Below are 26,630 nucleotides of genomic sequence, written 5' to 3'. Positions count from 1 at the left end.
GTAATGTAGCGTGTAGCGCAGGGGATCACCTTCACTACAGTAGCAATCTCAATAGGGCTTATTTTCGGGGGAGGGCTTATTTTAGGGGAATCTTACACAGTAAGGGGAGGGCTTATTTTCGGGATAGGTCTTATTATCGGGGAAACATGGTAGTGAATGCAGAAAGACCTTCAGTAGTAAGATACAATTTACAGTTCATCACAGAATTCATACTGGAAAGAAACCATATGAAGATACTAAATGTGGGAAGGCCTTCAGTAGTAAGAGACAACTTACAATTCATCAGAGTTAATACTAGAGAGAAACCTTACAAATGTAAGGAATGTATGGAGGCCTTCAGGAACAAAAGCTACCTTGCTCTGCATCAAAGAATTCATACTGGAGAGAAACCTTATGAATGTAGTGAATGTGGGAAGGCCTGCAGGGATAAGACGCGACTTACAGAGTATCAGAGAATTCATATTGGAGAGAAAACTTATGAATGTAGGAAATACAGAAAGGCCTTCAGGAGGAAGGACTTTATTACTAGTCATCAGAGAATTCATATTGAAGAGAAACCTCATGAATGTAATGAATGTGGGAAGACCTTCAGAGTGACAGTACAACTTACTCAACACCAAAGAATTCACTCAGAAAAGAAACCTTAAGAGGGTAATACACATAGAAAGACATTTAGATGGAGGATACTACTTTACATCCAGCAGAGAATTCATGCTGATGAGATTCCTTATGAATGTAAGGAGTGTGGGAAGGCCTTCCATTGCAATTCAGATCTTATTAGGTACCAAAAATTCATGCTGAAGAAAAACCTTATGTATGTAGTAAATGTAAAAAGGCCTTCAGGGAGAAACTGTCTTACTGTATATCAGAGGATTCATACTAGAAAAATTCTTTATTAATATGACTAGTGTGAGAAGGTCTTCCATTCCAAGTCAGATCTTTCTGAACTTCAAATAATTCATAACTTCTGATTATAATGTACAAGGGAAGGTCCTCCACTTAAATGTATCTTTTACTCAACATAAAAGCATTCATACTGCAGAGAGAACTTATGAATGCAATCAATGTTGGATGACCTTCAGCTTGAAGACACAACTTGCTCAACATCAAAGAATTAATTCTGGAGAGAAATCTTCAAGTTTGGGAAGGCCTTTAGACAAAGACACTACTTTATGTCCATCAAAGAATTCCTACTAGGGTGATTCTTCATGATTGTAAGGAATGTGGGAAGATTCCCCCAGGTGACTAGACTGTGATTCTGAGTACCTAGATGCAATTGAGAGATTCCTTCTTTGGGCACTTTGGGAGAAGGAGATATCCCTCTCCTCTCCAGAGGCCTGCAAAGGAGCGAAGATTTAGTGTTACCCTCCCATGGACCTCCAGGGAGGAAGAGGTTATGCTGGCTGAGGCACAGATTACTGAGCGGATGACAGTATTGGGAGAATCTTAGTATTAAGTTTGATTCCTGGGTATGTGGAGAGCCAGATGCTTGGGGATGGCCTCTTGACCATGAGATGAGGCTGAGCCCGATATGTAATGAACAGCTGGTGACGGTTCCTGAAGTGTGTCTCACACTCTGAGCTGTGTTACTGATGGTGGGGGTGCTGCTTCTCCTACTCATTTGGGTAGCCACCGTGGACCATAAAGATTTAGAATCACCTTCACAGAAACAAAGCAGCACAAGGGCCTGTGGCAGATGTTGATGCAATGTGATTTTTGCCCAGTGATCTGAATCGAAGTGCAGGTAAACAGCAGGATTAACTATGACCTTCTCATGGTAGTCAAATGCCTTGTCATCTAATTAGCGACACACATGAAAAGATGAATAAGACTCCCATTATGGTCAAGGAATATAAACAGAGTTTTCAATGAAGAAATCAAAGTGATCAATAATGATGAAAAAGTCCATTAAATCACTATTGATTAGAAAAATGAAAATAACTTTGAATTAACATGTCACACTACCTCAGAATGGCCATGACAGAAAAGGAAAATGACATTCTGGAGAGGATGTGGAAAAATAGGGGCACTAATGCATAATTTAGAACTAGTCCAACCATTCTAGAGAACAATTTGGAACTGTACCTAAAAGGCTATAAGACTGTGCGTACCCTTTGACACAGCAATACTACTACTAGGTCTGTATTCCAAAGAAAAAGGAAAAGGACCTATATGTACAACAATATTTATAGCAGCTCTTTTTGTGGTGGCAGAGAATTAGAAATTGAGGGGATGCCCATAAGTTGAGGAATGGCTGAACAAGTTGTGGTATATGAATGTAGTGGAATACTATTGTGCTATAAGAAATGGTGAGCAGGTGGATTTCAAGAGAACCTGGAAATACTTAGATGAACTAAAGCCAAATGAAGTGAGTAGAACCAGGAGAACACTGTGAACAGTAACAGCAACATTGCATGATGATCAGCTTTGATGGACTTTAGCTCTTCTCAGCAATGCAATGATCTAATACAATTCTGAGACTCATGACTGAAAATACTATCCTCATACAGAAAAAGAACTATGGAGTCTGAATGCAGATCAAAGTCTACTATCTTCACTTTTTTTCTATTTTCTTTCTCATCATTTTTCCTTTCTGGTCCAATTCTTCTTTCACAACCTGATTGATGAGGAAATATGTTTAATGTGATCATACATGTATAGATTCTATTAGATTGCTTACCATCTTGGGGATGGGGAAAAAGAAAATTTGGAACTCAAAAATCTTAAAAAGGGGCAGCTAGGTGGCACAGCGAATAGAGCACCAGCCCTGGAGTCAGAAGGACTGAGTTCAAAGACAAACACAGACACCTGACACACTTACTAGCCGTGTGACCTTAGCAAGTCACTTAACCCCAATTACCCTGCCTTCCCCCCCTCCAAAAAACAGGAAAAAAAAATCTTTAAAAAGTGAATGTTGAAAAATGTTTACATTTAATTAGAAAAAATAAAATACTATTTAGTAAAGGAAAAAAAAGAAACTAACCCAAGATTACTATGTATCAGAGGAAGGAATTGAACCCAGTGAAGACTGACTTGGAAAATTCTCTACCACCTATGCCAGAATGCCTATTTGTGGTACATGAAAAATTCAGAAAAGCACAGACTTTTATGAACTGACACAAAGAGAAGTGAAAAGAAACAGAAAAAAACAACACACAGCAATAAAGAAAAATAATGAACAAAACTAAAAGCAATATAACTATCTTGACCAAAAAAGCAATTTGGACTATTCCCCCCACCCAAAGTCACTAAAATGTGTATACTCCTTGACCCAGTGATACCATTACTAGGCTTTTATTCCAAAAACATCAAAGGAAGAGGAAAAAGGCCCAAGTGTACAAAATTATTTGTAGTAGCAAAGAACCAGAAACAAAGGGGGAACCAACTATGGGGAAATGACTAAACAAATTTTGTTTTATGAATGTAAAAGAATATGGGGCGTAAGATATATGAATGTAAAAGAATATAAGAATGTAAAAAAAGTATGGGGCGGCTAAGTGGCACAGTGAGTAAAGCACTAGCCCTGGAGTCAGGAGGACCCGAGTTCAGTTCTGGCCTCAGACACTTAACACCCAAACAAAAAAACTAGCCATGTAACCTTGGACAAGTTACTTAACCCCAATTGCCCTCCAAAAGGCAAAAAAAATAATAATAATAATAATATTAGTGTACAATAAGAAATGATAAGGATGTTTCACAGAAATCTGGGAAGACCAGTAGGAAATGATGCTGAGTGAACAGAAATCAGTATCACAATTTATACAACATTAACATTACATGAACAACTTTCCTTGAAAACTCTAAATTACACAATGACCAACCAAATTTTGAGAGGGCTTATAATAAAGTATGCTCTCCACTTAATAAAAGAATGTAGAATGGGACATCTACTTTCAGATTATGTCTACCTGTTTCAAGGACTCTGTGCTTCTTTTTTTGATGGGGTGAGGTGGGCAAAGGTTGGTAAGAGGACAAAGGAAGATAATATAGGAGGACAAGGAAAGAAAAGAGTAAAGTCATTGAGCCTAAAGCAGACAAGTCACACAACTTTAAAAGCTAAAGGTTGAACTTACTAATAGAAAGTTATTCATAATAAATAATTTCATGTATAATTCCTTTTTTATTCGATTATGCATATGAAAATGCCCATTCTATTTGGTGTTTATTAAGGATAAAAATGAAAAATCATAATTTAAGTGGGACACTACATATAATATATTCACTGTCAGATAAAGACATGGCTTTACTAAACTGCTCATTTTACTCTTTGTTTTCCAATTTCTGTTTAAAGAAATAGCTTTCTTGAGCTGGGGAGCAGGATATATTTGGAAATGAGTGACATAAAAAGGGCATCACTTAAACATTTTTTTAGCAAAGAATCCTACAGTTCATTCTTCTGTAAACAGAAAAATTCAGTTGAAAAGAAAATCATCATCTACTTTTCTCTTTATAGAAATCTGGATTTTTCATACATTAGCTTTGCTGAGAGTTGAGATAAACGAGCTGTGGCCCATATGTTACCCTTGGAAAAAAAAAAAAGAGGTTCACAGAATACTACTTGAAGGTTCATTATCACCTTTTCTTGTACCATATAACCACTGTGAGATTAGATAAGTATATGTTCTAGTGTTACCAGACACATTAGAGCCTTTGGACATAAATGGTAGGGTATTTCATTTTCATATAATTGGCTACTCAAATAAATAGTAATCTGGGAAAAGACACAAGTAGTTAATTTATAAAATCTATTAATTGCCACATCTGGCAGTATTTTCTCAGTACTCATCCTTCTTCGTTCTCATTGCTGAATGACACTGATGGTCAACTCTCTGCTCCTAGAGACTCTCTCTTCTTAAGAGTTTTCACAAAACTGTTCTTTCCTGGTTCTGCTCCTCCCAGTCTAATCTTGTCTTCTCAATCTCCTTTCCTGTATCATCATCCATATCAAAGACAACTGGATATACCACTAAGAGTCATCTTAGGTCTTTTTCTCTCTTCTCACTAGATCCTATCTTTAAATAACCTCATCAACCCCAAGAGTTTAATTATCATTATGCAAATAACTCTCAGTTGTATAAATCCAGTCAACATCACCAACTGCCTGCTAGGTTTTTAAAAATTGATGTCCTACAGGCCATCTCAAATTGAACACATCCAAAAGAAAAGTCCAAATGTCCCCATTTATGTCCAAGGCACCATCATCCTTCTAGTCTCTCAGGTTCACAACCAAATATCAATGCTTGATTCCTCAACCTTCTTCACCCCACCAAGTCAGTCAGGAAATCTTGTCATCTCTTCCCTTGATCCTCTTCTCTTTGTTTACATAGGCACTACACTAGTTCAAACCCCCATCAGCATTAAACAGTTTCCTTATCAAGGGCTTCTAACCAACCTAATCCATCCTCGAGAGCTACGAAAGTGATTTTTCACTAAGCACAAGTCTTAGCATGATACATCCACTAGTTCCCTATTTCCTCTAGGTTAAAATATAAACTCCTCTGCTTGGGAGTTAAAGCCCTTCCCACATGCCAGTCCCAAACTATCTTTCTAGTCTCACTACATGTACACTGCCTGTCAGATGTACAGACTAGAGAAGAGTTCATTACCAAACAAGAGAAAGAAAGGGCCACAGAAGGTAAAAAAGAGAAGCAGGTAAAAACGGGGGAAATTTTACAAGTTTCTCTGAAAAAGGTCTCATTTCTAAGATACACAGGAAACTGATTCAAATCTTGAAGGATAAGAGAGAGATACTACCAACTGTAATGGGAATGGGAATTTTAAGATCTTCCCTGCCCCTTAATAAGCCTAGGGGAATTTGAAGACCTTCTCTCCTTTGAAAATAAACTCTAGGTGCGGCTAGGTGGCGCAGTGAGTAAAGCATTAGCCGTGTAACACCACTTGGGCAAATTACTTAACCCCAATTGCCCTCCAAAAGGCAAAAAAAAGAGAGAGAGAGAAAATAAACTCTACCCCCAATATGCTGAATGTAGTTACATGGAGCCTGTTGTCTGCTGTGGGAGGAGTTTGCTGAAGGGTGGAACAGAGCCCATAGGAAGCTGGGAGTCAGAGCTAGACTAGTCTGCTAGGAAGAGAGCACTGCTAAGGCAAGGAGTCAGATAGGCTTGTGAGTAAATATTGGTCAAATATTGGTTTGTGGGAAGGCATCAAGGATGGTGTAGCTCTCTGTGCTGTTGTGGCTTATTAATTTGCTATTATGATGGAATCGGCTTACTGGTTTGGGGATTTGGTTTTCTGTTGTCTGAATAAATGTTTTGCTTCTGTCTTCTATATTGGAGAGTTTGTTAAATTTTGCAATTGAGCACTATGCCGGTCTATTTATAGTGCTTGTGGGTGCTGTAAATATTGCATTGGCACAACACCAACTGATAAAGGGTCAAAAAATATGAACACGCAGTTTTCAGGGGAAGAAATCCAATCTATTAATAGCCCTATGGGGAAAAAAATGCTCTGAATCATTAATAATTTTTCTTGTTCTTCAGTCATTTCAGTCGTGTCTGACTCTGTGACCCCATCTGAGGTTTTCTTGGTAAAGATACTGGAGTGGTTTGCCATTTTCTTCTCCAGTTCATTTCACAGATGAGGAAACTGAGGCAAACAGGGTTAAGTAACCTGCCCAGGATCACACAGATAATAAGTACCTGAGACTGAATTTTAACTCAGGTGTTCCTAATTCCAAGCCTGGCACTCCATCCATAGAGCCACCTACTTATTCTTTACTAATAGAGAAATGCACATTTTAACAACTCTGATGTTCTACTTCATACCAATTAGAATGGTAAAGTTATAAAAAAGAAAAATGACAAATGCTAGAGGAGCTATGGGAAAACAGGTGCATTAAAGCACAGCTGGTGGAGTGTGAACTGGTCCAGCCCTTCTGGAAAGCAATTTGGACCCACGCCCAAAAAACTATTAAACTGTGCATACCCTTTGACCCAGAAATACCATTAATTTAATACTCCCAAAGAACTAAAAGAAAGAGGAAAAGGACTCACATGAACAAAAATATATGCAACAGTTCTTTCTGTGATGGCAAAGAATTGGAATCTGAGGAAGTGCCCATCAACTGGAGAATGGCTGAACAAGTTATAGTATATATGAATGTGGTAGAATACTTTGTGCTATAAGAAATTATGAGAAGGATGATTTTGGAAAAAGCTGGGAAGACTTTAATGAACTAATGCAAAGTGAAGTGAGTAGAACCAGAAGAATAATTTATATAATAACAATATTGTAAAGACAAACAACTTCAAGACTTAGCAACTCTGATAATAGAATGACTAACCATAATTACAGAGGATTCATGATGAAACATGGTACCCACTACCTGAGTTTGGTGACACATTCAAGAGCACAGTTTGGTTTTTTTGGGACATGATCATGGTGACAATTTGTTTCACCTGATTATATCAGTTTGTAGAAAGGCTTTTGCTTTTCTTGCATTCTCAGTAAAGGAGAAAGTAAAGAAGAAGGGAGGGAGAAAAGGCAGATCTTCATGAAAACAAAATAAAATTTAATTTTGAAAATGCAGTTGTGATATAAAGTATTCCATTATGTACTCTTAAAGAATGCTACTGAAATGTTCAAAAATCTTACAGTTTGACTTTTTTTAAAAGGACCATCTCTTAGCTTTTCTAACCCAGATGTGACAAACAAAAAATTCTAAAAACCTCAACTGTTAAATCATTATAGAAATATAGAAGCCAATGAGAGAATAAATAACTTTACATTTAGGATACAACCATTGCAAATGTTTATAACGAAAAAGACGTTAGAATTTCTTTTTCTCCAAAGAAAAAAAAATAATTTATTTTTAATAGGTTAACACTTAGCACAAAACATTTAAAAAAACAAAAAAGAATGTATTAACTTACCTACGGAATAATTAGATAAAGTCTCCAAATTATATGCACAGATGGCACTAGACTCACATTCAGGAATAGACATATTTTCACAGAGGTTTATTTTATATAGTATACGTCTTTCAATATCAACAGCTTCCCATGTATAACTAGAAAAAAGAAAAAATAATTATTACATTCTAGTAAAAGTAAGACAATTTTATAAGTCAATTCTGTTTAAGAAAGTCACCATAAATGAAAAACATTCAATTCTTCTAAAGTTGTCATAAAGACCATACTCCCTAAAATGATAAATTTTAGGAGGGAAAAAGAACATAAGTATACATGGAAAATTTCTATCAATTATAAACCACATTCAAGTTTTATACCAGCTAGATTTAAGACAAAAGTACAGACTATATTAAGAATATTATGATAGCTCTCCAAAGTCATATTCTGTACCTTTCTAGCTCATATAATTATTTTAATCTCCAGGATCAGATATATAACTATCCCAGATTAAAAAATTGATTAAGAGCTAGAAGAAACATTCAAGGAAATCTAGCCCAACTCCCTTCATTTTGCAGTGAGGAAACTGAGCCCTGTTTAAGTTAAATGACTTCCCCAAGATCACAAAGAAAGGTTAAGGGGAAAACCAAGATTAGAATCTAGTTTTCCTTGAATCACAGTTCTGTGTTTTTACTGAACAACAAATGTCTTACTGGGCATCTATTGTGTATAGGGTCAGGTAATAGGTGTTTGGGGGCGGGGGAGGTTAGGGAGGAGAATTAAGTTGCATAAGTACAAAGAAAATACCATCTAAGAAGGGAAACAAAGACCAGTTACATAATAATATAATACCTTAAAATTAGAGCAAAAAAGCCAGTAATGGTATCTTATATTAAAATGCTAAATAATAAAATAATAGCAATATTTTAAATTTGAGTTTAGACAAAAGTGTAAGAGATGCCACAAGACTGACAGATAAAGATATATATATACACTGGTAATAAATTTAAATTACATGTTTGGGTTAAGTCATGGTACTCATCTGTTTTTATTAGTACTCCATAACAATACAACCTAAATTTCTGCTTCCCTTCACAAAATAGTAATTAATTCCATACTAACATTGTCACCAACTTAGTTCAGGCCCTCCTCACTTTACTCTTCATCCATTTTAAGAGCCTTCTTAGTTGATCTACCTCTCTCCATTCAATACGTCCTCCACTAAGCTACCAAAATGGTCTTCATAAAGCACAAATGTGACCATGCCATTCTCCTATGTAAAAACTCTAGTGACCCCCTATATTACCTTCAGTTAACAAATATAAAATCCTGTTTGGCTTTAAAAGCCCTTTATAACCTATCCACTTCCTACTTTCCCTGTCTTCTCACACTTTACTCTCTACATACTCCGAATTCCAGGGACACGGGCCTCCTCACTGTTGCTCAAACAAGACATCTTCCTGCTTTCCCATCTCTCAAGATGGCAGACAAAAAGCTACCCAAGGAAAAGAAGGAAAAGAAGGTCAAAAAGGAACAAAAAGAGAACAAAAAGGATGATGTAGCTGAAAAGGTCAAAAAGCCTCAAAAGCACTGCAGTCGGAACCCAGTCCTGGCCTGAGGGATTGGTAGATACTCCAGGTCTGCAATGTATTCCCAGAGAGCCATGTACAAGTGGAAATATGCTGCCCCAAAAACCCGGATTGAAAGGAAGAATAAAGAAAAAGTGCCTGCTACTATCTCAAAGCCTGTTGGTGGTGATAAGAATGAAGGAACTGGAGTGGTAAAGATTCACAAATGCCTAGGTATTACCCTACTGAGGATGTGCCTAGAAAGCTGCTAAGTCATGGTAAAAAGCCATTTAGCCAACATGTGAGGAGACTCTGAGCTAGCATCAAGCCAGGTACCGTTCTGATCATGCTCACTGGCCGCCACAGGGGCAAGTGAGTGGTTTTCCTGAAGCAACTGGCTAGTTGTTTGCTACTGGTGACTGGACCTCTGACCATCAACTGTGTTCCTCTGAGAAGGACCCATCAGAAATTTGTCATTGCCACTTTTACCCAGGTTACCCTTTCAGGTGTGAAAATTCCAAATCATCTTACTGATGCTTACTTCAAGAAGAAGAGGCTCCGTAAACCTAGACACCAAGAAGGAGAGATTTTTGACACAGAAAAAGAGAAATACGAGATTACAGAGCAGCGCAATGCTGATCAAAAAACATTAGACTCTCAGATCCTACCCCAAATCAAGAAAATTCCTCAGCTCTGTGGCTACCTGCGTTCTGTCTTCTCTCTCTCCAATGGAGTTTATCCTCACAAACTGGTGTTTTAAATGCCTTGCAGAGAACACTTATTAAAATATTTGCAATAGTTAAAAAAAAAGACATCTTCCTACTGTGCATTTTCACAAGCTGTCCTCTGTGACTGGAATATCTCTTCCTCCTCATCTCCAGTTCCATCTTCCTTGAAGTCTCAGCTAAAATCCCACCTTCTACTCAAGGCTTTTTCTGTCTCCATGATGCTAGTGCTTTCCATCTGTTCGTTACCTCCAATGTACCTTGGGTATAACTGCTCAGTATAGCTAACGTTTGCGTGTTGTCTCCCCTATTAGACTGTGAATGCCTTGAGAGCAGGGACTGTGGTTCTGCCTTTCTTTGTATGCCCAAAGCACAGTGCCTGGCACTAGCAGGTACTTGATACTTGCTGACATAGCATGTTCATTTGAACAAAGCTGACAAAAGAATGCACAACAGGCCTTGGAAAGCATCAAGCAACCCAATCAAAGTAAGCATCTGTGAATTTACCAGAGGAAAGGGACACTGAAAGAGTATAGCAAAAACAGGAAAACCGGGAAAAGACAAGGAATATTCAAATAATGAATCAGAGAAAAACCATGTTTTAGAGTTAAAGATGAAGCTAAAGTCCCCCTACTACCACATTTGTCTGTAGAAGGGCAAAATCCACAGGTCTGATTCACTGTACATGTTTTCAGATGGGGGGGAGGGGAGACGGCAATTGGAGTTAAGTGACTTGCCCAAGGTCACACAGCTAGTAAATGTTAAGTATCTGAGATCGGATTTGAACTCAGTTCCTTTTGACTCCAGGGCCAGTACTCTATTTACTATGTCACCTAGCTGCCCCTAGTTTCAGATTTTTTCAGTGTATTGATTGGTTTTGTCTACTTTTTACTCTACTTTCTTTTCTTTAAAAAATATCTGTTATATGGCTTTCAAGAAAAGAGAAGAGAAGGGAAATTGGAAGAAACTCTAGTGATTTACAAAAGGAAAGATAAAAAAAAATTTAAGAAGTTAAAAATCTAGTTTGACTATCAAATCACAGAATAAGAAAACAAGTCCAATTTGCCTTCCAAACTCATCACTCAAATGAAACTACTGTCTCCAAAGTTACCAATGATATCTTTATTACCAAATCTACTGGCCTTTTTCTCCACCCTCATCCCTTTTGATCTGTCTTTGATATTTTATACCATCAACCGCCCTCTCTTCCTGGATCTACTCTTCTCTTCTCCAAGTTTTCCTGACAGGGATCACTATGGGTTCTCCTCCTCCCTATCTAATTGCACTCCTCAGTCTCTTTTGTTACAAATGGCGTCACACATTTGAGTGTCCCCAACCGCCCTCTCTTCTCTCTATATACTATTGTTCCTCGTGATCTCTCAGCAGCTCCCATGGATTCAGTTATCATCTCTATGCTGACAATTCTCAGTTCTACCGATCCAGCCCTAACCTCCAGACTCACATTTCCAACTACTGGACAACTCAAACTGTATGTACCACAGCATCTCAAACTCAACATGTCTAAAGCAGAATTGTCTCTCTCCAGCTCTACTTAACCACCTGGGCAACTGCAATAGGTTTTTATTTGTTCTACCCATCTCTAACTTCTTCTGTTTACAGTGAAACCTCTACACAGCCAAAGTCATTAATCTGATCATCTTTTCTACTTAACCTCTTCCAGAGCTTCCTCTTATTTCTAAGATCAAATATAAACTCCTATGTCTGGCATTTAAAATGTCTTCAAAATCTTGATTCCTTTCTACCTCTCCAAACTGAGCAAAGATCCAGATATGCTGACCTACCACACACAATACGCTCTCCGCTCTGGGCATCTGTACTGGCTGCTCTCCTTTGACTCAGCCTCCCATAATCCCCAGTTTGCTTCAAGACTCAGATCATGAACAACCTCCTAGAAGAAGACATGCTTGATCCCTGCAATCATTAACATATTCCCATACCTCAACTACCTCTGTTTTTATTTATTCTATATATGTTCATTTTTGTACATGTTGCCTCCGCCCTAGACAACATACATGTTCCTTAAGAGAAGGGACTGTTTTCGTTCCAGTTTTGTATTCTCCACATTTAATAGAGTGTCTTTCATAAAGAAAGTGTTAAATAATTGCTTGTTATTTAATTAGTCCAAAGTTCCTTCCACTACACCACGCTGCCTCCCAAAACTGAATGTATCATCTTTTAGAGGGGAAAAGATCAGAATCCTTATTGTCATTTTTAGATAGAATAATCACAGTTCAAACTGAGCAAAGTAATAGCTTTGACAAAGTTTTTCAGAAACTCAAAGATACTGGCACCTTGATATTAAGTCCAAATCCTATGTTATGCAAAGAGAAAATGAGCGATATAACTCTGATCATACTGGGAGTGCAAATCTAGATGGGTACAGAATTGTCCCACAGATTTTTCTTCTGTCCTTAGTGGTAAAGTTGTAGATCATTTCCAGGTCTATACCAGAAAGGAAGCAAACAGCTGTTTGGGAAGATGGTATCTAAGACAGCAGCTTTTATGAAAATATGATGGGATTTTAGTGTATCACAAGGTTATCAGCCAAAAAGGTGATGAAAGTCAAAATAGCTAATTAATTAAAATAGACATTATCTTGGTTGGACTACATCTAGGGTTCTGAGTTCAGTTCTTATCAGCATGTTTCAGGAAGAACATGTATAAGCTTAAGAACAACCAAAGGAAATTATGATGTGTAGAAGGTCTCAAGATCATCCCATAAAAGGAAAACTGAATGAAATGAGAGTTGTTTAGCCTAGAGAAGAAAAGGCATAGGCAGGCATATCTTTACAAATGAAAAAAACTGAGACCCCCAAGAAGTTAAATTTCCAAAGATCACACAGGTATTAAAAGTCTGTTATCTATGTATGTGCCAGGTACCAAGAAACACAAGAATAAAAGCATAAAGTCCTTGACCTAGAGAAGTTTACAATCTAAGCAGGAGACAACATGTGCAAAATAGATATAAAATGATTAGGAGGATCAGAAAAGGATAGAGGAGAGAAAGATTTCAAGGAACTAGAGACTAAGAAGCAAGGATAAAGGAGAAATGCATTCCAATTAATGGGAAAAGTACTTTGTCCTATGCAAAGGCACCAGGAAATGGAATGCCATGTTGGAGAAACAGTGAGAAAGCTAGATTAACTGGATCACAGAGTACATGAATGGGAGTAATTCAAGAAAAATGATATTTGTTCTGTCTGTCCCTGGAGGGCAGAACTTGGAGTCATGTGGAAAAGCATATTTAGTAAAAACTTAACAATATAAGCTGTCTCAAATGTAACAGGTCTCTAAGGAGGTAGTAGCTCACCTCTCAATGGCCATTTTCAAATAAAGGTTAGTTGACCACTTGTCAGGAATACTGCTGCAGAGAGGATTCTGGTTCACAAAATGGGTCTGAAATTCTACAATATGGAGTCAAAAGGCTTTGAGTCCTGGCTGACATTTATGATCTGTATGACTCTGGGCAAGTCACTTAACCTCTCCTAATTGTATTAATTGTTGAAAGTTCCTCCCACTTCTAAATTCCTTGATACTAACAAGGTTCTTCTGGTAACCAGAGGCCCCTTAAAGGATCCAAAACTGGATAATTTTATACTGAGTTCCCTACTAATTAAATATTCTTCGAAACCAGTATGTTGGCAAGGATTATTCTCTCACTGAAATGATAAAATTTGATCATTAGCAGCAATCCAGATTAGGGGGGGAAAAAAGCCTCTAGATATTTAGTGAAGTTTCTGAAGTTAGAACAGCAAGCTCATTCATTTCTAAATCACAGGTTCAGGTGTTGGCAATAACGCACTTAGGAAATGGTCCAGACTCAACTGCCATTTTTAACATATATTTTAAGTATTTCTATATGACCTCAGATTTAGAGCGGAAGGCACCTTAGGTCCTCTAATCCAATGCCTTTATTTTATAGAAGAGGGAACTGAGACCCAAAGATATTAAGAGATTTCCCTCAAATTTCACAGAAAGCAAATAGGAGGTTTGGGATTGAAACCTGGGTCTCTTGAATCCTTCCACTGCTCTGTTTAGTTAGGGGGGGGGGTGTTTTTAAGCTGAGAAGTTCTACCTTTGACTCTGACTTTTCATCAGTCTCCAGTCAGACTTGAACTGACAAAATATAAAGCAAGGACTTAAGGCAAATAATTTCAGAAAAAAAAAGACTAGTATCAGTTTTGCCAAAATCATCTGGACGTTCATCTTCACTTCTCTTCAGGGCTGTCTGACTTGAATTGTATCACCTTCTTTATAAAATGTGCTTCATCTTCCTGAACAACTTAAAAGTTATCTTCACAGGGAAAAAAAAAAGATTCTATTCTACCAAGATTAAACTTACCTACTAATGGCAGAGAGACGATAGGGTGTCAAGTTCAATTAAAGAAAAAGCTAAGGCAGTCCTACCCAAAGGCAGAAGGAGATGAATAAAAGTGGAATGTGTATCCTAGATATAGCTGTATTTGTTGTTATTTGCATGTTATCTCCCCTATTAGATTCAGAGTATGGAAAGTGTGGGCGAGAAAAGGTATTAGACTGACTACCAAACTGAAGGTCTATGGAGCTGTTGTGCTGACCTCTGGAGGGTATACCAGCACCATGCCAGGAAACTGAATTGCTCCCATTTGAATTGTCTTAGGAAGATTCTGAAAATCACTTGGCAGGATAAGGTCCGGGACACTGAGGTCCTTTCACGAGGTAAATTATCAAGCATTCAAACTCTGCTTCAGAGAACACAACTCCAATGGGCTGCCTGTGTTGTTCAAATGCAAAACGTACACTTGCCAAAAAGGCTATTTTATGGAGAACTCATACAGGGCAAGTGCCCACATGGTAGTCAGAAGAAGCAATATGAGAACACTCTCAAAGTCTCTCTTAAGAACTCCAAAATTGATTTTGTGATACGGGAGACACTGGCAGAGGGCCACTCAGCATGGTATGCTGCCATCAGAGAAGGTGCTGTGCTCTATAAGCAAAGCAGAATTGAAACAACTCAAAGGAAAAGTCAGGATGCACAAATGTAGAGAATCCACCCCAAAGGTTCACAAAGACTATTTGTGTCCCACCTGTGGCAGAGCATACAGTGAAACCTGACTCTAGCATAGTGATGTCACTTTGGTCCTCTTGAAGAACAAAGGACAACACACCAAGATCCAGAGCTCCTAGAGGCCAGGGACTACCGCCTTCTTTGTATTCCCAGGGCTTGGCACAGGGCCTGGTGCATGGTAGGTGCTTAATAAAAATTTACTGAATGATAGCTTGATATTTCTTCAAGTCCTCTAATTTAAGACCTTCCCCTTCCAAATGTCAGAGTACAGTAAAGCTCTGCAATCTATTAGTACTTTTTACCAGCATCTGTGATCTTATCAACCTAGGAAACTCCCAACTACCAAAGAAGAACAAAAGCCAAGCTGCATCTTACAGAGTTGCATGGGGTACTGAAAGATGAAGTGACTTAACTGACTCTGATACTGATGGCCCTCTATCCACTACCCAGAACCATTTTTTTTTTAACAAAGTCTAAAAATGGAACAAACTTCCCATCCCATCTCACCTTTCATTCAGCATCAAGCTTACCACAATGTTACAGTCCCCTCACCATCTACAAGCCTACTTCCATAGTCTGTATCAACATATCTGGCAGTGAGTTTAAATATCAATAGCTAAGTCAGGCATTCCTCCTGTGGCCAAGAAAAATTAGGTGCCAATCAGAACAATAAATCATAAGCAAAGTTTTAAGGAAGTGATATACACTCTAGACAGTGACAAAGCGCTCATCCAATTAGTTTTGAACTTAACCAAGTGTTACAAACCTGACATTCAGTAATCTTCAACCAAGCACCAGAACTAATATTCAAAAGCTTGTGTGCACTCCATGAAAATTAAGGCTGTGTTTTTGTTAAGAGCAGCATCAAAGCTTATATTCTGATAGACTAAGGGGGCTGGGGGGTGGAACTTATTACCTACCCAACAATTAAATTTTAGAGGTGGAACCACTAAATAGTTTTATAGGACTTAGGGTACATGAGGGGGTTTTAATGGGGATGGAGGAACAAATAGGAATGAGATGGGTAGCAACAGTGATGTCAAAAAAGAGACAGTAAATTTTTTTTTTTTCAAATGCACAGAAGAGAACAGAAGGAAGCATAGATAGCAGGGCAGTTTTGAAAGTAATGTGTGGAATTTATTACATTTTTTTTAAAAGCAAGCAATATGAAATTCAGTTGCAGATATAATCCTTTTTATGTTGTGCTTTATATATGGAAATACTATTTTGACATTTTAACTTCAGAACAAAAAAAATTTTTTAAACAAAGTGAATAATGCCAAAGGAAGAAAACAATGGATCCACATACCCTCTCTTTGCCAATTTACAATCTTGCTGTGTTATACACAGCCCCAAATTCTCTTTGATCACTACACAGATATTCCCTGTGTGGCATCATCCACTTCCTTTTTAATTGTGTATTAACATGTATGTATTTTTTAAGTACATGACAACAGAATAAGTGGCAACCTTTCAGAACTGATTGACTAGGTAGAATTCCATTTTAAAGATCTTCAGGATATCCAAAGTGCTACACTACACTATATTCAAACTCTGCTAAAATAGAAGCTTGTTGCTACTGTTTACAGAGAGGTAATATTTTACTGTTTCATTTAAACAAATAAAGTAAGTAATCAAGAGTACACAGCTGGGGAGGCAGAAGGCAATAAAGATTTTCCTGACTGGGTGGGGGAGGGGACAGCAAGAAGTCTGAATCTGATCACAGAGACTGAGCAATAGCTCCCAGAAGAATAAAACATCCCTACTTCTATTTGAATTCAAAACACTCTCAAACTGTAATGTCACACTTTTTGGAAGTGTTGGAAGGGTACAAATCATCAACAAACTTTTTAGGGGTATCATTAAATTAGCTTTGGGGTGTTTTTCTATAAGAGATGACAGAGTACTTCCTTTTGGGAACTAGAGGGCTGTTGTCATATAGGGGGGTATGAACTCAATTGCCCGTCCAGACCAGATAAGACCAGAGTTATGTGAGGGAGAGTACCAAGCAAGGTATCAAGATGTTCAATATCAATTATCAAGAACAAAAACAGTATCATTAACAGCACTTAGGAATTAAATCCATAGAAAACTGGAAAAATAAATTATTCCTGAAGACAATACTCAAAGCTATCCCATAAGATGTCTCAGCTGTCGTAGAATTTGTCACAGACATCAGGTATTTTTACAGAAAGGAAGCATGATGTGGTGGTTAGAAAGCTAGTCTCAACGGTCCAGGTTCAAGTCTCACGTCTAACACACAACTGTGTGACCCTGGGCAAGTTTCAGTGCCCCCACACAACTAAGACTAGACATGGCAAATGAGCACTATTAGTGGGGGTTTCCTTTCCTTGCACCAATGAAATCCCAGGTCTGGGACCACTATTAAACATATATATGTAGATCTAGATAAATAGATTTATTTATGTACTTGTTCTATAATGGTTAAGTGTTCAAATCCATATCTGTGTAGGAACATGAATGCCATATTCAAGACATTCAAAAAGAGCTCTCTATGAAAATCCTGGAGGACAAGTTCACTGAATAAGCAACAAACAAAGAGTTCAACTGACATATATACTGTTAAACTAAAATAGTTAAAAACAGTTAAACTAAAATAGTATCATGTGTGACACTATTCCCCTGTCAGCTATCTCCTGGTTGTCCCACCCCTCAACAAAATTTATTAATCCTAGATCTCATTCCTTCGGGACCAAGGAGGTTCCTGGATGGAAAAATCTAGAACCAAAGGACTGGAAAGAAACAATAACAAAAAGCATTTACATGGTGTTTTAGGATTTACAAAATGCCCCAACTGATAAATGGTCAAAGGATATGAACAGGCAACTCTCAGATGAAGAAATCAAAGCTATCTGTGGTCATATGAAAAAATGCTTTAAATGATTATTGACTAGAGAAATACAAATTAAAACAATTCTGAGGTACCACCTCACACCTATCAGGTTGGCTAATAAGACAGAAAAGGAAAATAATAAATGGTGGAGGGGATATGTGGGAAAACTGGGACACTAATGCACTGCTGATGGAGTTGTGTACTGATTCAATCATTCTGGAGAGCAATTTGGAACTATGCCCAAAGGACTATAAAAACTGTGCATAACCTTTGATCCAGCAATACCACTGCTAGATCTGTATCCAAAAGAGATTTTAAAAGAGGGGGAGGGGACTCATTAGTATGAAATATTTTTTATCAATTTTAAACTTAATTATTAAAATTTAAATACACAATAAGAAAAAAGAAACACATAACTTAAAATACTAAAACTTAAAAACGAAATAAGAAAAGAAAAAAAGCATTGCCATGTGCATAGCAGAACATAAGAGGATTCAAAATACACAGCAATAAATTTCCATTTCAAAAAAGCTTATATAATAAATACTATGCATTGTGTTCAGAACTGTCCATCTTTTCTCTGCTTCCTTGTAAGTTTTCTCTTGTTCTCTGCTGTTTTTTACTTTGTTCATTTTCCCCATCTTCTCCAACCCCAGAAAACAATTAAGCCACGTGTGTATATATACACAAACATATATACATACATACACTTACATATACATACATATACTTAGATATACTTATAACATCCTTTTGTGTAGTGGCAAAGAATTTTAACTTGCGGGGCTGTCCATCAACTGCAGAATGGATGAACAAGTTGTGGTATATGATTGTGATGGAATATTATTGTACTATGAAGAATGACTAACAGGCTGATCTCAGAAAAACCTGAAAAGACTAAATAAACTGATGCAAAGTGAAGTAAACAGAACCAGGAGAACACTATTCACAGTAACAGCAATATTGCATGATGATCAACTCCGAATTATTTAGCTAGTCTCAACAGTATAAGGATCCAAGACAACTCCAAAAGATTCATGATGAAAAATGCCATCCATCTCCAGAGAAAGAATTGATGAAGTCTCATTGCAGATCAAAGCATTTTTCAATTTTTCACTTCCTATATTTTTTTTCATGTTTTTCCCCATTGGGTCTGGGTTCTTTCACAACATGACCAATATGGTATTATTATGTTATGAATAACTAAACGTGTATAACATACATCAAATTGTTTACCACCTCAGAGAGAGGAAGACATGGAAGTGGGAAGGAAGGTAATTTGGAAATCAAAAAAAATTTTAAATGTTAAAATTTGTCTTTACATGTAACTGGAGAAAAAAATAAAATATTATTTTTTAAAAAGATGGCAAAATGCTTTGCAAATTATCATTTTTGGTGTTCCCAACTCTGTACAACAGTTAACATTGTACAGTTTAGGAAACTAAGACTGACGGGTTAAGTGATTCACTCACGGCCACAAGAATTTGAACTGAGTCTTCCTGACTCCATGTCTAGAACTCTACCTACCATTCCATTTACACTTTATTGATGAGGAAACTGAAGCCTACAAAGAAGCACATGGACAAGGGCAGACGAGTGTGAACTAAAATGGACGCACATGTGCTGATGTCTCAGAAGCAGGGGGAGGTATGTGAGGAAAAGAAAGGTTATTAGGAATAAGTAAATTGATCACCAGAGTTTAGAAGCAATGAGACTTGGCTAGTCCCCAGGGGCATCTTGGATCAAACTACAAATTCAAGGACACCTCAAATCTTCTTTTCCTTACCAAGGACAAGAAAGGAATAAAATAAATTGTCTTGAGTTTAAATTATGCCTCAGATGCTAGCTGTGTAACCCTGGTTAAGTCACTTGATGGGTCAGCCTTAGTTTGGGGAAAGGTGGGGGAATTTAAAGGTGATGTTTCAAAGTGACAAGGCGCTTGCTATAAGCAGTGTTTCCGGGTTGAAGGGAAATGGCTGCACTTCAGTTTTTCTCCCATTTCCCTTTCTTCATTAGATCATTTTCTCATTTATTTTTCTGGTCCCCTGTTAGTTCACTGAAGGACCAGTAATTTCAACAACTTACTTCACTCCTCTTGAGCCTTAATTTCCTCCATGTGGAAAATGGGAGAATTGAACTTGCTGAGCCTTCCAGTTCTGAATTCTACTATCCCTATGACACAAGCAAATCACTGTTCAAATACAATCTAGCTGTTTTGTTTGTCGGCCAATGGTGTCAAGCTATGCAGATAGTATGAACGTCAACAAAAGAAGCTAAATTCTGAACTTAAGCATAAGTTATCTGAGTTACAACGTGAGCAGGCAAAAGGGAAATGATGGGAAAAAATATCTAAACCAATATATAAAGGAACTGAAACATGACATGAAAATCTAATTAAAGACCACAGCAAGAAGCAAAACTCTGATGCTATTAATCTATTTTTAATTTTTATTAAGTTAAAAATTTTAATTTTATTAAATAAAAACCCATTATTAACCTCCAAACTCTTAATTTTTTAAAGTTAGAGGGAAAAAAAATTACAGCAATTTCTCAAATATATATTCATTCACGGAGGAAACACTGGTAGGTTACAATAAGCAGCTTGTCATTTTAAAATTTCACTTTCAATCTCTCACTCCTCCCCCAAACCTTGTCCAGTTACCTAGGATTGTGAAATTTTGTTTAATCTATCCAGAAGTAGTAGTTCAATCCTGGTAAGAACTGCTCTTCTGAGCACAAAACAGCCTATTCAAGGAGCTGGCGGGTGAGCCTGGCTTTGGAATTCACAAAGGTAAGCAAAATTTTCTGCTGCCTAGCATCACTATTTGGTGTACTGAACACAGCTAAGCACACAAAAACATAAGCCTATTCCAAAAACTGAAACTGCATATTCCAAACTATAGATATAACAGGCTATGCAAACCTCTCCCGGTCACTTGATTTTTCCCTTTTCTATAGCACTTGCTGTCTAAATGTTTCTCACTATTAAACATTTATCTCATGAACACAGAATTATCCTCTCATGTATATACACAAGACTATAAGCTCCTAGAAGATAGGGCTATGTCATTTCTTTTTTTCTCCCATGAAACCCAGAACATAGTAGGTGTTCAATAAATGTCTGTTGACACTGAACTGAAAAGGAAACAGCTGGGTCACTGGGGATGACAAAGGATGTTAGCCACCTTTTTGTCTTTGAAAAAGTCTTACTATTTCAAAGCATTAGACAAATTCCAAATGGCAATTCATACTATAATTTAAGTGAGATGTCATTAAAAGAAAAAATGTCATGAAATCTTCATCTTGAAGCTGGAAAGAATCACAGTCCAGGACCTAGCAAAGAGAAGGCACTTAATAAATGCTTGCTGATGAAACCCACGGTCCAAAATTATCTTGTAGAGCTAGAATTCGAATCTAGGCCCACTTACTCTGAATCTAATACTCTTCCCACTATGCCATGATAACTTTCTATACAGCAGAAGGATTTTCCACCTTTTGGACAGGCTGTATACAGCAAATGGGCATTACAAAAAAGTTCCTATATAACGCAAAAATCAAGCCAAACTTTCAGAATTCTTTATCATGGTATATGATCTTCTCTGTCCTTTCAATGTGAGTTCATCACAGACTGCCAGTAGTACTGGTTCAGTTCAAAGTGGCTAAACCTCTCTGATGATGTCTCAGAGAAAAGCTGTGGATTTTTTAAAAGGGTAACCTTCCATCAGATCACACAGACCAAGAGATCACGTGCTATTTTTGCTCAAGTTCTTCCCTACCCTGATGGCATATTCTACTATTGGCTCCTGAAAGCAGTTCTATTTTCTCCTTCCTACAACTCAAATGGCCAAGCTTCTTAGGAGAGACCTTTGTTACTAATCCAAGACTGCCCCCTCTAAAATAACTATCAGTTCACCCCCTTCCTCTCACTGACTGCATTCTCACCATTATTTGTATCCAAATTTAGGCTCTAAGCTCCAGAGAGAACACATCTATATTTACCTTAGTCATCTCAAAGTCACTTTGAAGAAAGATAACTGGTTAGCTACCAAATGACAAGTCCCATGCTAATGGGCCAAGTTACAATTGAATTCACTAACTCTGGAGTCTTTCTTTTGGCTAAAACATCTGGCGCAGGAAGCAAAAATTCAAAAAGAAAGAAGGAAAATAGCTATATGTAATTAAAAGCCCCACTAATATCCAGAAGTCTTGTGGTTTAAAAGTTATTCTAGGCATCAAGTAGCATGCAACCTAAGCTGACAAGCTTCCCTTGTATCTTGCTAGCTCTGAAGTAACACCTTTTCCCCTCCAATTCCAACTTCCTTTCTCCTGATGAAACTGCCAGTAGGTGTGACCGCCAATCAACATCTGCATGCAGAGCACAAGGGTTTCATTTTAACCTTATTTAGTTTAAATTTCATAACATCCTGAAGATGTTGGCAGATTACCAAGTAGATGGAAATACACAAGTCCTACACTGTCAACCAACTCTAAGGAAGGAAGAAGTTGCTCCTTTCCTGATACTGCAACAACTTAGATACCACATTTAATATAAAAACATAGCTTATTCCATAACCAGACTCATCTGAGATGAGAGAAAGGGAAAAAGCCTTTAGTAAGTGCCTAGCCTACTACGTGCCAGGTACCATGCTAAGCACTTTACAAAGGTTACTGAACACTCAACACAGGATTTTATGTCAGATCCTGGAAGTTAAAGGGAGCCACTGGAGTTTACTGAACACAGGATGGTGATGATCAGATCTATACTTTAGGAAGATTATTTTGAGAGGTGAGTGGAAGATGGAATGGAATAGGGAGAGCCTTATCGCAGGCAAACCCACCGACTAGGCTGCTAAGATTGTCTAGGCATGAGGTGAGGAGAGCCTGAAGAGTGACAGCCATGTCAAAGGAAAGAAGAGAATGTATACTAGAGATGTGGAAAAGGAAAAACCAACAGAACTTGGTAACATCATCACTCATAGTTCTAAAAGCTCAGACAAATGTTGAGTTTTTCCAAAGATCTTTGAAAAAGACCCAAATGTATCATATTATGCCTCCCAACTTGTGTTCTCTTACTCCAGCAATATGAAAAGCAAGAAAAAAAATGAAATAAGACAGAGGGGAAACATTTTTGAGTGGATATAGAATGTCAAAGTATAAACATTTAGGTCAAAAAACAACATACAATCCAGGGTGTCTATTAATAACTAAAGTCACATAATAGAGGACACTTTATATAAACTATGTGCCTAGATCACCTTTTGTCATCTTATTTAATTAATCTAAATGTTTAGAATTTTTAAAAGATTTTTCACTTGAATAACTCCTAAGATTGTGACATTTCTCATTACAGGCTAGTAAAATAAGTTACTCATCAAATCCACTTACTCAGTGCTGCCATTTTCCAGTTAGTCTTCCAGGTCATAAGCCTAGGGGAGAGGGAGAGAGAGGTGGGAAGAGAAGAGAAGGAGTTGGGGGAGGGGGGCAGGGGATGAAGAGGCAAGGAGGAAGAAAGAACACACACAAACCCTTCAATCCATGGAAAGCAGGGAAATGGGGAAAAGAACTGGGATGGACATTTATAGCAGTGCATCTACTTCATGGTATATTTAATGTTGTTAGCAAAGTGCCAAGAGGGGAAGCAAATACCCAGGGAGGGGGAAAAAAACCTACCTTATTGGGAATGATGGATTTCTGCCCTGATGTGGGGGTTATGAAAACAATGCAACTGCAGCTAACACTTACATAGGAAATAATTCACTTCCTATTTTAACAAACACACAAAGCTGAGTATAGAGATATATGACCTAGAGAGAAAGACAAGGAAATATAAGACATTAATCTTCAATTTTCATGAATAGCTTTATGTAGTGTCAGGAATCAGGATGTACACATAAGTAGTGTAAGCTACTATAAACCAGGATTTGAAATTCTAAGTCAGAAATTACCCTCAAATATAGTACAAGAAGAAAGAAAATAGTTGAAAATCTTTTTTCTTCTTTTTAAATGTTGACCAAAGATATAGTTTATTATATTATTTTTAATGGTACTATATTTCCAAAAGTGGCCATAAAATTCGTTTTTTGTCATTTTGAAACCTTTATTAAGCACCTGCTATAGGTAAGGGCCTGGGTTAGATAATTGGGACATGAAGGCAAATAAATAGGACATAAATCATAGTATCGAGGAGTTTAAAATCTAATGGAGAAGAAAGACACAGATAGCTACAACATAGAAGAGTACATGATAAAGGAGAGATCTAAGTAAAATGCCACAATATATCTGTAAAGAGAGAAATTAATTTCAAGTAGAGTAGAATCAGGAAAGACTTCAGGGAGAAGTCTGGCTTCTGACTTGGATGTCAAGGGAGGGAAACACCTTCAAAAAGTAGGAATGGGGGAGGATAAGAAAAGAGAAAGCCTCTTCCAGGCATTAGGAGAAGAGAAGATGCAATACAAACAAAGGCTCAAAGACAGAACAGGACAGGATCAGAACAGAAGATGAAGAACACCATTTTAGTTGAATCTGGAAAGTGAGAGTGCATTCATATACAGTGAAGCAACTTGAACTTCAAGATCTAAAATTCCTATTTCATTTGGTAGGCAAAAACGGAAGGTTTTTTTTTTTTAAAAAGTAAATATGAAAATGTTTGAATAGTAATATATGTGTAGAGCCTATATGAGATTGCATGCCGTCCTGGGGAGAGAAAATTTAAAACTTACAGAAGTGAATGTTGAAAACTAAAAATAAATAAACTAATAAATAAATAGCAAACTGATCATAGTGGTACATTATAGAACTTACTCCAGTGTTGTGTAAAAAAATAAACTGGAAAGAGAATGCAACTGAGGCAGGATGATTCACATGGAGGCTGTAAATATCTAGATAAGAATTAAGGGGCTGAACTAAGTTGCTTGTAGTGGAAATGGAAAAGAAGAGAACATGAGCGAACAACAGACTGACGACTGAATGGAAAAGTAAAGTGGGGAAAAAGGAAGAGTCAAATATAATTCTGAGGTTATCAGGTACATAAACAGAAAGCCAAGAGAAAAAGGAAGGTTTGAGGAGAGGATGATGAGTCCAAAGTGCCTAAGGGACCAACTACATTCAGGCAGAGATGTCTAGTTGGCAATAAGAAATCTAGGAGGAGTAGTCTAGCTAGCTAGCACACTGGACTGGGATTAAGTTCAAATCTGGATTTAACACTTAGCGTGTGCCCATGAGCAAGTCACTTAACGCCTCTGTGTCAGTATCCTGACCTGTAAAATGGAGATAATAATAGTACTTACCTCGCAGAATTGTTGGGAAAATCATGAGTTTAAAAATGTAAAGTATTTTGCAAACCTTAAAATGCTATAAAAATGCTGTATATATCTATAATAATGTTTTATATATATGTATATACACTGCATAATAATATAAGGGTTCTCACTTTCTTCACCTTAGTAATCTCAATAACTCCTTTTTTTTTAAGCTTCCAGTTTTACCACTGAGTAGGTAGAAAGGTTCCAACAACTTAAGAAATGAACACACAAGAAACTAATTTGGCCCAGTAGTCAAAGATACCCTAGGGTGCCAATAAAAGCACTGAGGCAGGCGGCTAGGTGGCACAGTGAATAGAGCACCAGCCCTGAAGTCAGGAGGACCTGAGTTCAAATTTGGCCTCAGACACAACACAAAAACTAGGGCAAGTCACTTGTGACCTTGGTCAAGTCACTTAACCCCAACTGCCCTCCAAAAAGCAAAAAATAAAAATAAACAAATAAAAGCACTGAGGTAAAGGAAAACAATGTGACCTTGGGCAAGTCACTTAACCCCAAATGCCCTCCAAAAAAGCAAAAAATAAAAATAAATAAATAAAAGCACTGAGGTAAAGGAAAACAATGACCAATCTGACAATAAATCATATAAGAGAAAGATGAGGGCCTTTTCTGAAACAAAGCCTTTCCACTCGCTTTTCTGTTTTTCATATCTACTAGATTTGGTTATCTCTCAGGACCAGCTGGCTTCGTCAGAGTGATATTAATGAGGCCCAGGTCAGGTGCTCTACCTCCATAAAGGCCAATTAGCTTCATAGAGAAAAACCAGACAAGCAGGTTTTTCACAAGGGGGATTAGACAACAACATGGATGGCTAGCCACTGGAAAATATAACAGTAGATGCTCTGATGGTAAATAGATAGCACAGTTTCACTTGATGAATGATTTAAAATATATATACGTACTTACACACATACACACCCTAAGAAGTCTTTAGATAGACAAATACTAACTTATAATAAACCTTAATAGAAAACTATGTACTGGGGCGGCTAGGTGGTACAGTGAATAGAGCACTGGCCCTGGAGTCAGGAGGACCTGAGTTCAAATGTGGCATCAGACACTTAACAAAAAAACTAGCAGTGTGACCTTGGACAAGTCACTTAACCCCAACTGCCCTCCAAAAAGCAAAAAAAAAAAAAAAAACATGTACTAGATTGCTAATAGATCCATTCTTAGAAGGCAGCACAGGGCACAGGCTTTGGAATTAAGAAGACCAAGTTCACATCCC

At 37.4% G+C, this 26,630-nt stretch overlaps 1 protein-coding gene and 1 pseudogene across 1 annotated transcript in view; one reads left to right on the top strand and one right to left on the bottom strand.

The window, feature by feature from the left end:
• The window catches only part of IGF2R (insulin like growth factor 2 receptor), a 160,884-nt gene that overhangs the window by 109,791 nt on the left and 24,463 nt on the right, over positions 1 to 26,630 (bottom strand). Inside the window, exon 2 of the mRNA XM_069070364.1 lies at positions 7,893 to 8,029. Coding sequence (XP_068926465.1) covers positions 7,893 to 8,029 — 137 coding nt within the window. The remainder of the gene's footprint in view (positions 1 to 7,892; positions 8,030 to 26,630) is intronic.
• On the top strand, positions 9,334 to 10,229 carry LOC138147902 (large ribosomal subunit protein eL6-like; annotated as a pseudogene).

This window comes from Petaurus breviceps, unplaced genomic scaffold, assembly GCF_028583685.1.
Source record: "Petaurus breviceps papuanus isolate PSGF00001 unplaced genomic scaffold, PetGlider_PUasm1.0 90808, whole genome shotgun sequence".
NCBI classification, from domain to species: Eukaryota; Metazoa; Chordata; class Mammalia; order Diprotodontia; family Petauridae; genus Petaurus; species Petaurus breviceps.
Note: the sequence above shows the minus strand (reverse complement) of the source record. Positions and strands in the feature narration are given on the sequence as shown.